A 15,129-nucleotide genomic window follows, 5' to 3' on the forward strand; every position below is an offset into this window, starting at 1 on the left:
CAAATAATCTGTGGTTCTTATGAGCACATTCTAGTCCCTTAAATCTGAGGAAGCTGCACACTCAGCAGCTGCCATCATGTGTTTGCCTGGGAGTTACAAAAATGCTGGTTAAGGAGGAAGTAATAATAAATGGAAAAGCAGGGAAATAAACCTAGAAAAGATAGCAAAGTAAGCAAGAAAAAAAAAGCTGACAAATATCTGTGCAATAATTTTTTCTCTTACCCCCTTCATTCTATAACATATTTTGTTTTCCTGCTTTCTATACTTCTTCTAACTTTTTTTGTTCATAATGCCTTGTTTTTCTTGTGTAATTTGAGCATGAGATAATAGTGACACAGACTTGAAATATTTATGAAATGATTGAGGCTTAAAATAAATGAGAAAATAAAGAAGAAAAATAATTTCCTCATGTCTGTGTAAGAAACATCCAAATGTGTAGAAACATCCAAAAATGACAACAGTTGCTAAAAAACAAATTCTCAAGTGCCTCAGAGAATAGCAGGGTTGACAGTTTCATTTATGCATTTGAAATTAGGAGGGAACTAAGGATGATTGCAAAAAAAGTGGTAGAAAGCAAAGCAGAGATTGGATCACAGGATAGTTAACAAGGTTATGTGTTCTCTTGAGGGTGGTTTTGTTGATTTGAAAGGTGTGGTAACCTAGATGCACAAGAACAAATGGACAGGGCTTGCTCGAAACACCTTTTGCTAAAGAATTTATAAACCTGGGGAATAACTACCATCATGACCTACCCAGTTAGAAATTTATGATTTATTACAGTATCTCTTATGATCAGATCACCCTGGGAAGTGACTTTCTGTAGAACTCTTTTTGCATTCATACCTATATTCTTTACCTGAGTTATTTTTCTCTTCTCAAAAAGGTCATGTGGGAGAAAACGTTTCTTCATAGTCTATTTCTCATTTCCTCATTTTTAAAAACATAGATACCAGTTTGATTTTGATTTTTACATGGTTTTGAAATATGCTAGGTACAGCAGCAATAATTAAAGAAACAACATTACTTTCCAATTTGTAAGAAATTCATGAATATTTTGCAAATAGGGAGACTACTAGATATCAAAACCTACTGAGTTGATTTGAAAGTAAGCAAATGTGGGTGATTTAAAGTGTAAATGAGTCAATTGTAAAGGGATTTTTGGTGCAATTAAAGGAATTTTTTAAAATTTTACTCATTCTACTAATATAGTATATAATTTTCATATGTAATTTAGACTCAAAAGTACCATTCTAAATCTAGACTTATATTTATTCTATCTCAAAAAAGGAAAGGAAGTTTATGGTGTGTAAAGATAAAAGACATATAAAATTTAGAATATCAAATAATATAATTTATATCACATTTTAAATTGTAATCTAAATATTGTTGCAATAATAAAAATAACATTTAGGGAATGAGACCACATTGATAATAGGTTTAATATTTCTATTGTCTTAGCTAAGCTTGACTCTTGTGTGTTTTTTTATATATTTTTATTGATTTTAGAGAGAAGAAGGGAGAGGGAGAGAGAGAGAAAGAAACATTAATGCTGAGAGAGAATCATGGATCGGCTGCCTTCTGCATGTCCCCCTATTGGGGACCAAGTCTAAAACCCAGGCATATGCCCTGACTGGGAGTTGAACGGTGACTTCCTGGTTCATGGGCTGATGCTCAACCACTAAACCACACTGGCCAGCAAATCTTGTTTTTAAAAAGTGCTTAATAAATTGTTGAAATAAAATTGTTGCACTGTTGATGGGAATGAATTGGTGCAACCACTATGGAAAACAGTATGGAGGTGCCTCAAAAAATTAAAAATGAAACTGCCCTATGACCCAGCAATTCCACTTCTGGGTATATAATATTTGAAGAAACCCAAAACACTAAAAAGAGAGAATATATGCACCCTATGTTCATTGCAGCGTTATTTACAATAGACTGAACCCAGAACTCCTTCAGATGAGACTCTGAAGAAAACTTGGAAGCAACCGAAGTGCCCATCAATAGATGGATGGATAAAAAGGTGGTGTAATATAATGGATAAAAAGGTTGTGTCCCAAAAAATGTACACACACTTTGAATAATTATTAATTCCAATGGACTAAATCTGAAAAGAAAGAATCATTAATTCAACTATGAGATAAAGGTTTGTATACATTTTTGGGGACAACCTATATAATGGAATATTACTCGGCCATAGAAGAGTGAAATCTTAACCATTTGCACAGCATGGATGACACTAGAGAGTATTGTGCTAAGTGAAATAAGTCAGAGGTAGACAAATATTACATGATTTCACTTATATGTGGGATCTAAAGAACAAAATAAACACATGAACAAAATAGAAACAGACTTATAGAGACAGAGAACAGACTGATGATTGCCAGATAGGGAGTTTGGGAGCTGAGTGAAAAAAGGTGAAGGGATTAAGAATTACAAATTGGTAGTTACAAATAGTGTTGGGGGTGTCAAGTACAGCATAGGGAATATAGTCAATAATATTGTAATAACGTGTGGTGCCAGGGAAGTACTTGAAATATTGGGGAAAACCGCTTTGGAAAGTAGATGATAATCTGACCACTATGCTGCACGCCTGAAACCAATACTAAGTGATTTTGAATATAAGCTGGAATAGGAAAACAAAATTAAAAAAATTGTTATCTGTTTTTCAGTGCCGAAAACCTGATCAGCATTTCACACCTTATTTGACTCCCAATTTGCCAAAACGACTACACTTTGCCAACAATGTCAGAATTGACAAAGCTCATCTTTTGATGGATCGCCAGTGGCTGGCTGCGAGGTTTGTGTGTCCCTTTACTTATAATACTTTTAACAACCATCTTTCAAGATAAAGTTTCTTGACCTTACCCTGTTATTGTGATCACGTACATTTTTTTTTTTTTTTGAGCATGACATTTTCTTGACCTTTTTATATGCTACCCAGCACTTCTGTATTTGAAGTGGGTGTTATTAGGTCACTGATTTTAGCTTCCTAATCTTCACGATATAGATGAGAATGAGGAAGGAGGCTGAGATGGTTGATTGATTATTCCAGAGACTGTCAGTACCAATACATTCTAACCCTCCTCCCCGCCCCCACCCCCACTCCCAACTGTGGTCTCCTTTAGGCAGCAGACAGTATATAAAGGTGATATCAGTTGTCTTCCAGGCTGGCTCTTTAAGATATTTGTCATCTTTGTGGTTTTTGTAAAAGAACATATTTATGGCTGTAAAGGCAAGCCAATGATTGGCTGTTGCATTTTTTTTCTAGTTATTGTAATTCATGTTGATCATTAAGCCTTTGCAAAATATGTGTTTTTAAGGAAAATAAAAAATCATTCTGAATCACTACATCCCCAAATAACCAATTAATTCATTGATTTAGCAAGATGTTCCTGATACTTGCTTGTGCCTGTTTGGGCATTTGAGATACAGAAATGATTCTCGCTCTCTTGTCAAATAGAGAAGACTGATCATTAGCCAGTAAACAAAAGATACACACTTTCTGGTAGTTTAATGTTTCCCATTCAAAAATTTTATTCCCATATTTTTTCCAGGCATGTAAGTGGATATAAAGAGAATCAGGGTCATATTATGTTGTCTGGACTATCTTATTTGTTGTATGCTACTGAAAGCCAGGGGACATGCAGGGGCAGTGAGAATACTGTGGTTGAAAGATGTTAAACAAAGAAAGAAGAGATGAACGGAGACGAGGGAATTGGGCTCTAATATAAGTGTGTGCAGGATGAACAACTGGAGATTTGGCCTAGCGAAGTTTAAAAAAATATAAATATATATATATAGATAGATAGATAGATAGATAGATAGATTTTAGAGAGGATGGGAGAGGGAGAGAAAGAGAAACATCAGTAATGAGAATCATTGATTGGCTGCCTCTTGCATGCCCCCTACTGGGGACTGAGCCCACAACCCTGGCAGGTGCCCTGACTGGGAATCAAACTGTGACCTCCTGGTTCACAGGTCGAAGCTCAATGACTGAGCCATGCCAGCCTAATTTACAAGGTTCTAGGAAACCCAAGCAGGTTCATTGCTAGGCCAGAGAGTGCAGTTTCACACCTGGTCACTAGATGGCGCCAGCCTCTCCCTGATGTTAGAATTTCTTAACCTTTGTGTGCTTCCATACCTTGGCTGAGAACAGCATTTTCTAAATTTTAGAGTCTAAAAGAAGGATAAAATGTGTGAACAAAACGAAGCTTTACTAATATTAAACATATAGGATTATTATTAATGTATGTATGTAACATATAAATAAATATATGTCCAAATGTGGGTAAGTTCTCCAAATTGTTATTGTTGGAAATATGAGATCAAAGAAGTTAGGAGACCAAATGGGAAAGGGCCCATCCATCCCACAGCATGGCCTATGGGTTATAGAAGGAGAGTCCATCCAACAGAATATCTCTAGAATACCTCTAGAATACCTGGGTATTTCATGCACAAATACCCAGGCTCAAATGATGAGCTTTGTGTATTTAATAGCCAGCAGCGTGATGTAAAATAAAAACAGCAGCAGGAGAGTTCAAGACCAGGCTCTTCACCTAGCTTCTTGTGAGAACTTGGGCAAATTAATATCCCAGGACTCCGTTTTTCACACCTGCAGCCCAAGATGAGCCTGGTTTTATTATTTATTATTCTCTTGCTATTAGCACACCAATTAAACTAACGTACATGATAAAAAATGCTGAGTGCAGCCCAAACCAGAACAACCCGGGAGTCTCATCTGAAGGAGTCCTAAGGATCAGTCTGTTCCCAATGCTTAGCACCTGAGTCTCCGGATACCTGCTTTCTTACAGTATGCATCTGTAGCTACAGTCTTCAAAGTTGGGTGACTAGATTAGACTCCCATTTCAAAATTATTGCAAATCTTATCATTTTAGTGTAATCTAGTTTCTTCATCTTCCTCCTCCTCATCATCCTTATTTTACCCAAAATGTGTTATGTTTTATTAATTTGAGGAAACCCAATTATTTGAAACTATAGTTGAAGTGTTGTGAAAGCACCCTTTCAGAGAGACACAAATAGTAACTCTTTATTGGGAATATTTGTTGGAAATTAGCCTTATATTTATTAGAAGCTGACACATGTGTCCCAGGCACCTTTCTAAGAAATGGAAACAGACACAGTTCCCACACTGAAGATCTTGGCCCTTGTTGGAGGGAGACAAGAGCTGTAATCAGGTGTAACAACTGCCGCACCAGGAGCAAGTCCAAGGCACGGGTGTGGCCTGAGAGGCAGAGAATGCTTCCTGGAAGCACGATTCCTGCTTTGTGTTTTGAAGACTCGGAGTGAGCTAGGCTGGATGTTGCCACACACAGCGGTTCCGCCCTGTGTAGCGGTGCAGTCTGTGCATTGCAAGAGGCACTCGGCCAAGAAGATGGGTGCAAGCAGCTCACCAAGCCCTGACATGGGCTGGAGCTGGAGGAGGAAAGAAATATTTCCCTTTGCTGGAAGGCACCTGTCTGCTTGCCAAGCTCTGAGCACTGCCAGGCCTTGTCTTCTCAGAGGTGGTTCCTTCTATAAATGCTCAGCAGCAGTGCAGGGGGCGAGAAATGGCAGAAAGAACTAGACTTCAGCAATTGCAGGTAATCCTGTGTAGCTAGAGCACTGGGTGGACTGAAGCTGCCTTCTGCATGTAGGACCTTATCTGTCATGACGAAGGAGTGTGACTTTGACCCGGAAGAAAGAGGCCACTGGTAAATACCAGGTGGCTGGAGGTGAATAGAGTGGGACTCACATTTCAGAGAGCTCATTGCAGCCGCCCTGTGGAGGAGGATGGTCAAGGGAGTGGCAGGGAGGCCAGTTGGGAAGAGGTGTAGGGATCAGTGCTTTGGTCTATAACAGCCCCAAGACAGGCTGTGGGGCAACAATGGTAATGCATTATTAGGGAAGTAATTTTAGTGAACTCATAACTTACTAGGTAATACTAGTTCGTCACATTCTGTCCCACATTTGTGTTCATTAAGACACAGATTCCATTGGCAGCAGTGATAAAGAGCATTAAACAGGATTAGGGCTGTGTGTGTGTGTGTGTGTGTGTGTGTGTGTGTGTTTATAGGAAGAGTCTGAAGTTCTGAGTCACATAACCAATTAGGAAATTTGTTCTGATCAGAATTAATAAGGATCTAGCTTAGCAGGATGGCAGTAGAAGTGAAAGGGAAAATGTGGAAGATACGGTGGGGAGAGATAGAAATTGGCAACTGGGTATCATGAAAAGAATCTTGCTCGTTTCTTGATTGTGTCATTACCCAGCTGTGGTGGAGACCTGGCCTCGATCTCAGCTTTATTAATTAGACATGAAGGAGATTAAAAAGAATCTGTTCCAAAAGATCTTAGATAGTACTTGGAAGTTGGGCTAAATTATGACACATAAAATCAACTCATCTTTTCCAGATGACAGCTTTCATCTTCCCAGAGCCAAATTAATGGTTGGAAACATAAGCAGAATAGTTAGAAGAACAAGTTTCTAAAGTTTTCTCTTGCAATTGGAAATGATGCTTTTTCAAGCAATATTAAATATATATATTTCAGAGAGGAAGGAAGATGGAAAGGGAGAGAGAGATAGAAACATCAATGATGGGAGAGAATCACTGATTGGCTGCCTCCTGCACATCCCACAGTGGAGATGGAGCCCACAACCTGGGCATGTGCCCTGGCTGGGAATTGATCTGTGACCTTCTGGTCCATAGGACAGTGTTCAACCACTGAGTCATGCTGACTCAGATCAAACAATATTTTTTATATTTTGGTTCTGAATAAAGATTTGCAATACTTACTGAAGTTTTCTAATTGAGTTGGGTTAGGAGTAATATTAAGATTACTCCATACAGATTTTTCATAGATAAAGGATTACTTTTAGAAAATTTTACCAATTACTTGGTTCAAAAGACCATTTCTTACTTTCACTAATGAATAATCTAGAATTCCACAGATTATTAAAACCTTAATTATTACTAGTCAATAATCTATGCAGTAAGGATAGAAATAGTTTTTAAACAGCTTTTACCTTAGGCCAACCATTTTGTTGGAATTAACTAAGGTAAGGACACGGCAGGGCACTTTACAGTAATCAAACATAAACCCCTTATAAATAAGACTCCTCTTGCCTCCCCATTCCTGGTGGTACTTAACCTCTTCTTTCTTTCATCTATCGGGTAGAACTGAGTGTGGCCTGCTCAGTGTTGTGATTTACTTTTTTAATCTTATGATTTACTTTTATTTAAGCTGTGTGAGAGTCACATGAATTTTTTAAAAGTTGATTTTTAAAGATACAAATTAAAGTCCTGCTCTCAGCTGATCCTACAATTTAAAACCAAACAAAAAGATTGTGTGTGTGTGTGTGTGTGTGTGTGTTCGTCTGAGGAATGGGAGGTGGGGAGTGGGAAAGCAAATTAGAGAAATATATATTTTTAAATATATTTTTATTGATTTCAGAGAGGAAGAGGGAGAAAGAGACAGAAACATTAATGATAAGAGAGAACCACTGGGAACTGAGCCCACAATCCGGGCATGTGCCCTTGTCCGGAATTGAACCCAGGACCCTTCAGTCTGCAGGCTGACACTCTATCCACTGAGCCAAATCAGCTAGGGCTATGAGAGAAATCTTTTAAGTATGTCTTTCACTCCCCTATAGAGTTCTAATTTGAACCAGTATAAAATTGTTGCTTTAAAAAATCAAAGTTTATTGATTGCTGTATCATTTTCAATATAAAAATTAACTACATATAACATTATTGATACTGCTCAATTCAAAGATTAAAATACAAAAAAATTAGACAAAGAAACAAATTGAATTTGAAAAGTCATTTAAGTAATAGAGCGATAGTTTATGGAAGAAAATCCCAAAAGTTAAAAATAAACTCTGAATTTACAAAATATACTGGCTTGTTCTTACCAAGTGTTATAATTAACTTGCCTTGAGTATTCTTTTTTTTTTTTTTTTTTTTTTTATTGTTTTAAATTTCTGGGTGTTTTATTTATTTATTTATTTATTTTTTAATAAGTTTTTATTGTTCATATTATTACAAATGTTCCTTTTTTTCCACCCCCCACCATTGCTCTCCTCCACCAGGTTCCCACCCCACCCTCTGCCCTTTCCCCTCTCCCCATTGTCCTCATCCATAGGTGCATAGTTTATGTTCAGTCTCTTCCCACGCCCCCCTCTCCCCTTTTCCCCAAGAATCGTCAGTTCACTCCTCTTCCATACCTCTGATTCTATTATATTCAACAGTTAATATTGTTCACCAGATTTTTTAAATTTCCTTGGTTTTTAGATTCACTTGTTGATAGTTACGTATTTGTTGTTCATAATTTTTATCTTTGTTTACCTTCTCTTCTGAAAGAACCCCCTTCAGCAATTCATATAATTCTGGTTTGGCGGTGATGAACTCCATTAGCTTTTTTTTATTAGTGAAGCTCTTTATCTGGCCTTCGATTCTGAGTGATAGCTTTGCTGGGTAGATTATTTTTGGCTGTAGGTTCTCGCTATTCATCACCTTGAATATTTCTTGCCATTCCCTTCTGGCCTGCATGGTTTCTGTTGAGAAGTCAGCTGACAATCGTATAGGTGCTCCTTTATAGGTAACTACCTTCTTTGCTCTTGCTTCTTTTAATATTCTCTCTTTGTCTTTTGCTCTTGGAATTTTAATAATGATGTGTCTCGGTGTGGTCCTCTTTGGATTCCTTTTGTTTGGAGTTCTGTGCGCTTCCTGGACTTGTAAGTCTAATTCTTTCACCAGGTGGGGGAAGTTTTCTATCACTATTTCTTTCAGTATGTTTTTGATATCTTGCTCTCTCTCATCTTCTGGGACCCCCATAATTCTGATGTTGGTTCGCTTGAAGTTGTCCCAGAGGTTTCTTACATTATCTTCAATTTTCTGAATTCTCTTGCCTTCTAGCTTCTGTGGAGGAGTGTCTTCTGGCTCTTTATGTTCCAAATCTTTGACTTGATTCTTGCGATCTTCCCTTCTGTTTTTAGGACTCTGTAAAATATTTTTTATTTCAGACAATGTATTCTTTATTTCTTGTTGATCCCTTATCATTTCTTGTTGACTCCTTATTAATTCTAGTTGATCTCTTTTCATATCCTCATAGGCCTTATCCATCTTTTCTAGGAAATTCTTGAAAAACCTTGTAAGCATAGATTTGAACTCTATATCCAGACGCTTTTTGTCCTCCATTTCTTTCATTTGTGATCTATTTTGTTGTCTCATTTCGCAGTTACAGATGGGAAGGGGTTTCAGGGTGGAGCCTGCAGCTTTGGCTTCCGTCAGCCCCGCCCTATGCGGGTCCTTCAGTGCTCGCTGCTGCCGGCACCTCTGAGAGAAAGGTGCCCTCTATTTTCGCCTGCTGCCAAACAGTCAATGAGCCCGGTATTGGGGTTCAGTTCAGTTGGAAGTGGAGTTGGAGGTGGCGTTTAGAGCAGTCTGGAGCCCCAGTCTCCTTCCAGTCAGGGCAATCCCGCGGCACAGCAGACTGTCCCTCTCTGCGTGCAGTGTGCGTGCCTCCGGGACCTCCTTTCGCCTCTCCCCAGGGTTCTGCCTTACAGCCCGGCTCCCTATGGCTGAGCCTGAGTCCCCGGGGTCTGACCTAGAACTGGGGTTCAGAGCAGTCGGGGGCCCAGCACAGTCGGAGTTTTATCTCCTTTCCGCTAGGAAACGCCCGCCAGGCACTCAGCCTCCCTCCTCTCCGCCTGCTGCGTCTCCGTACCTTGGGCTTTTCCAGCTCCTCCGCGCCTCCTTCTGGTTTTCTCCTTGCTTCTCGCTGTAGAATTTCCAGTCAGTTAACCTTCCTGTAGTTCTGGGCAATGTCCGTTTTATATTTTAGTTGTATTTTATTGAAATTGTTGTGTGCGGCTGCGGCTAGGTGTTCACCTGGGCGCAGCCATCTTGGATCTCTCCTTGCCTTGAGTATTCTTTACACATGCTTTTATTTTATTTTCCTAAACATCTCTTTCATAAAATAGGAATCAATATTTTTTTCCAGCTTTAGCTGGTTTTGCTCAGTGGATTAGAGTGCCTGACTACAGATCAAAGGGTCTTGGGTTCACTTCTGGCCAGAGGTACATACCTCCATTTCAGGATCCTCCCTGGCCCAGATCCTGGTTGGGGCTCATGCAGGAGGCAACCAATCGATGTGTCTCTCTCACATCAATATTCCTCTATCTTTTCTTCTCTTTTCCACTCTCTCTAAAAATTTATGAAAAAATATCCTCAGGTGAGGATTAAAAAAAAAAAAAAAAAAAAGATGTTTTTTCCAGTTCCAAAAAATTATTTATAAAACAAAGTAACATATTAATCAAACTATTCTTAATAACACAGGCACTAATGTGTAAATGTACAGGGAAGTATGAAGACAAATTCTTATTTTTATTCTATCCCTATTTTATTATTCTTTGTCAACGTCAGAGTCAAAGGCTTTTGACTTCTCTTTGTAGACCCTGGAATTCTCCTTCGTTCTCTTCTACCATTCTGTATGTTCCTCTGGGTTATGGATTTGAGCATAAAAATAACTATATTTATGCTGTTGTTGACAGAAAACATTACTTATATAAAAGCAGAAGCTACATAAAAATCTACTAAAGCCTGCCGAAACCGGTTTGGCTCAGTGGTAGAGCGTCTGTCTGCGGACTGAAAGGTCCCAGGTTTGATTCCGATCAAGGGCATGTACCTTGGTTGCGGGCACATCCCCGGCAGGGGATGTGCAAGAGGCAGCTGGTCAATGTTTCTCTCTCATCGACGTTTCTAGCTCTCTATCTCTCTCCCTTTCTCTCTGTAAAAATCAATAAAATATATTTTTAAGAAATCTACTAAAGCCAAGTTTGCAAACAGATCTTATGTTGACAGATTGATCAGAGTGTAATAATATTATTTCTTTATAGGAGTAAATCAAGTTCATCCTGTGGAGGAGGCACTCATGGTTTTGACAATAAATTTAAGGCCATGGAGGTAACTTGCTGTTCGTTTGTTTGTTTGTCTGTTTTTGTGTTTTGTTTTTTTGGTCAAAAAATATTAATTGAGCACCTTCTTTGTGATAGGCAATGTTCAGGACTCCTGACTATATCTATAAACAAAACAGATGAAGATCTATGCCCTCATGAAGCTTTCTTTGTAAACAGGAGGTATAGATAATTGGTGTAATAAAGGAATATATTGTTTGGTATGTTAGGGGATAAGTGCTTTTGGAAATAAAGAAAATACAATATAAAGCAGAGTAGGTGAAAATTGGGGGTGTTTCATGATGCCATGGGGGCAATATGCAGCTGTAAATAAGGTGGAGAGGAAAGTTTTATTGAGTTGACATTTGAACAGAGACTTTAAAAAGATGAAAAAAAGAAAGAAACTTTTAAGGTACAGGTGACCCAGGCAGAGGAAAGTGCAGTGCTAAGGTGGCTAGGGGGGAATTTGTCTGATGTGTTGGGGGGTGTGAGAGCCTTCATAAACTATTATACTGTGGCTGCAGCTGATTGGAGAAGAGGTGAGAGTTCAGTTGGACATGTTAAATTTAAAATATGCATTAGACATCTAAGTGGAGAAATTATGTAGGCAATTAAAGAGAAAGTCTATCCAGAGATGAAAATGTGAATTCTAGATATAGAAACTGTTTAACAGAAATGTGACCAGATAAGATCCTCAGAGCTTAAGTGTAGACAGAGAGAAGGACCAAAAACTAAGCCCTATGCACTTTTACTTGAAGAGCTTGGGAGAAAAAGATTACCAGTAAAGAGACCTGGAAGTAGAATCAGGGAGCAGGGAAGACAACCAGGAGCATGTGGAATTCTAGAAGCCCAGGAAAGAAACCGCTCCTGAAAGAGGAAGGAGTCCAGGAGTAAGTGTAGCCAGTATTCCCCCACAGGTCAAACTTGATGATGTGTGTGTACTGATTGTCTTATCTAGTTCCATTTGTAATACACACATCACATCCACCTCTCTCTCTCTCTCTCTCTCTCTCTCTCACACACACACACACACACACACACACACACACACACTTCTAGCCTCCTTTCCAAACAGAGAAAAATGTGTTAGGCTCTTTATGAATCTACTTCCTCTTCACATTGTCATGATGAGTTATATGTTTTGGTATATATTTTTTAAAACCTCTGGAGACAGAGCGCTTCTCTATCAATTAGGGCACTATTTGATAAATAAAGTTAATTACTTCAAGAAAAATCTATACTTCCAATTCTCTGCTGATTAACTTAGAAAATTATATAGATTCCTGTGACCAGAAAAAAAAGCATTTATGTATGCTTGATACGTTCTTCTAATTACTTGCAGTCTAAAGCAATTAGGTTTGTTATAAATAATGAAATTAACATTACTTAAATAAAAAATAGATCATTTCACTCTAATAATAAAAGAGATAGATATTTGAGAAATCAATGGATTAGTACAAGTTGTGCAAAAATGTAATCCTCAGGAACTTCAACATTTTTGTCAAGTATTAACATATTTGAGCAATGATAGGGAAGGAATATGAAAAGAGTATTTAATGTCATATGATGAATTTCTAATTTATATTGTCCAGATGTAGGATTGGGCTGGCTTTGGTTGTCCAATGTTGCTTATAGCCTCCTGGTCTGTTGACATATGAGGTGCTGTGGAAGTAGTTAGCTTTAGAAAAAGTTTACATAGTATGGATTATATTTTATTGGGGTTGAACAACTTCCAGGTGGAAATAATATAAAAGTAATTTTTAAATCTGAAAAAAAACCCACCCTCATGGAGGTGTTAATACAAGCACGAGAGCTGTCACAAAAGACAATTTTGTCACTTCCAACATCTGTTTTTGAGTTTACATTGCATCTAGTAATAATAGAATTATTACCACCCAGGCTATCTTTTTGGCACATGGACCCAGTTTTAAAGAGAAGATTGAAGTTGAGCCATTTGACAATATTGAAGTCTATAACCTAATGTGTGGTAAGTACACCTACATAAATTCAACAGAAAAATTTGGCTATAATTTAAAATGTATTTTGAAATTGTGCTAAATTGAATCCCAGAGGTGGAGGCTGTGCACTCTATAGACAGAAAGGAGGAAAAATGAGAAAGAATTATTATTCAGAATTATTCATCCTATAAGTGAATTCTTTTTTCCCCCCTTTTTTCTTGTAATGCTAAACATTAGATCTCATACCAGCTTTTGTGTTAGTTAGGCACTAGATGAAAATTGAATAAAACTTAGATGAATAAAATGACTCAACTTTTCAAAGCAGGAAAAATACACTTAGAGACGCAAGTATTTTCTTACAATTATAAAGAGAATGTTTCTGACATAAAAGGAAAGTAAGAAAGTCCTATTTGGATAGACACTTATAATTAGTTTTAGGGAATCTAACCTACATTCCTGATTACATGCTTACCTCAGATCGTTGTATTAACAAAATATTTATGAAGGCAAGGCAGTAAGTAAGTTAGCTTTAAGAAATCAGAAATAAATATGGTCACAATGCCATTCTTTAAAAAAAAATACATATTTTTATTGATTTCAGAGAGGAAGGGAGAGAGAGAGAGAGAGAGAGAGAGAGAGAGAAAGAGAGAGAGAGAGAGAAGTAGAAACATCAATGATGAGAGAGAATCATTGATCAGCTGCATGCACACCCCACAGTGGGGACTGGGGCCCCGACTGGGGCATATGCACTGACTGGGAATCAAACCACGACTTCCTTGTTCATTGGTGGATGCTCAACCACTGAGCCACGCCTGCTGGGCGACACTATGCCATTCTTAATCTTACCAAGGCCTATGGTAATGGAATCTGACTTAAAAACCAAAACATGTCCATTTAACAATAACGTGTCATTGCCTTAATGATTAAATTTTGGGTCCCACGCTGACCGTGGTCAGGGCTGCTGGCCCTGCATGGGGAGCGTCTGGAGAGAGATTTGGTTGTTCTCAGCAGGAGCCACTTTAACGCGATGCTTGTAAACATAATTTGTGTATGTTGCTTGTATAGAAAAAATTAGAGAAAGTTCTCCAAATATTAAGCAAAACTCATTAGTTTAACTTTAAAAAAGTACCTGTCATTAGAGAATCTTCACATAATTAAGTAAGTATATTAGAAGTAAAATTACTTCTTTAAACTTGTTTTTCCCAAAGTATAGATTTCCGTGCTAGAAAAACAGGATATGCTTAAAGGAACAAAGTGATCCTTGTAGCAGGGATGCTTTTCCTTGGAGAAACAAAACATTCTGGAAAGTTCCCGCAGCCCATCCACAGTAACCGTTCCTATTCTCTAGATAGAAGTACTAGACCACAGAAACTCTGGGGGAAGAAAGTCAGGAACCCTAACGGCATAGGCAGCTTGCAACTGCACCACAGAAGAATTTCTTAAAGGAAGCCAACAGTGGGTGTTTGTGTTCTTCTGTCTCCCACACAGAGATGTTGCCTTCCAACTTAAATCTACTTTGAACTCCTTTTTTCAAAACAGATCTTCTACACATTCAACCAGCACCAAACAACGGTACCCACGGCAGTTTAAACCATCTCCTGAAGGTGCCTTTTTATGAGCCATCCCATGCAGAAGAGGTGTCTAGGTTGTCAGTTTGTGGCTTTACTGCTCCACTGCCCACAGACACTTTAGGTTGTACATGCGCAGCACTGTCAAGCGTAAGTAATAACTTACTTATCTGTAAGAATGTAAAGGGGGCAAACTAATCTATGAGCAGCGGAGCTGTCAGCCAGCTGTTCTTCTAGCCTGGGTATTTACTAGATAAATCTATGTGCGCTCATCTGGAAATGAGAGAGTACGCAAGATTAAGTACGAGAATTTGCTCTGTAAACTGGAAAAGCACTCTTTGGAAATCATGAATTCCCTTGTGAACTAACTGTCCCTAACCCATTTAAAACAGTAGAATCTAGAAGCTCTTTTGATTTCCCTCCTAAACCATCTCTCTTCTTACATTGTAAGTATCAGATGGCGCCGAAACCGGTTTGGCTCAGTGGATAGGCCTGCGGACTGAAAGGTCCCAGGTTCAATTCTGGTCAAGGGCATGTACCTTGGCTGCAGGCACATCCCCGGTAAGGGGTGTGCAAGAGGCAGCTGGTTGATGTCTTTCTTTCTCATCGATGTTTCTAACTCTCTATCCCTCTCCCCTTCCTCTCTGTA

At 38.5% G+C, this 15,129-nt stretch overlaps 1 protein-coding gene across 1 annotated transcript in view; it reads left to right on the forward strand.

The window, feature by feature from the left end:
• ENPP3 (ectonucleotide pyrophosphatase/phosphodiesterase 3) overlaps positions 1–15,129 on the forward strand; it is a 71,398-nt gene that overhangs the window by 36,622 nt on the left and 19,647 nt on the right. Inside the window, exons 15-18 of the mRNA XM_036414952.1 lie at positions 2,673–2,800; positions 10,898–10,964; positions 12,854–12,941; positions 14,452–14,630. Coding sequence (XP_036270845.1) covers positions 2,673–2,800; positions 10,898–10,964; positions 12,854–12,941; positions 14,452–14,630 — 462 coding nt within the window. The remainder of the gene's footprint in view (positions 1–2,672; positions 2,801–10,897; positions 10,965–12,853; positions 12,942–14,451; positions 14,631–15,129) is intronic.

Source organism: Pipistrellus kuhlii, unplaced genomic scaffold (assembly GCF_014108245.1).
Source record: "Pipistrellus kuhlii isolate mPipKuh1 unplaced genomic scaffold, mPipKuh1.p scaffold_m20_p_5, whole genome shotgun sequence".
Classification (NCBI taxonomy): domain Eukaryota; kingdom Metazoa; phylum Chordata; class Mammalia; order Chiroptera; family Vespertilionidae; genus Pipistrellus; species Pipistrellus kuhlii.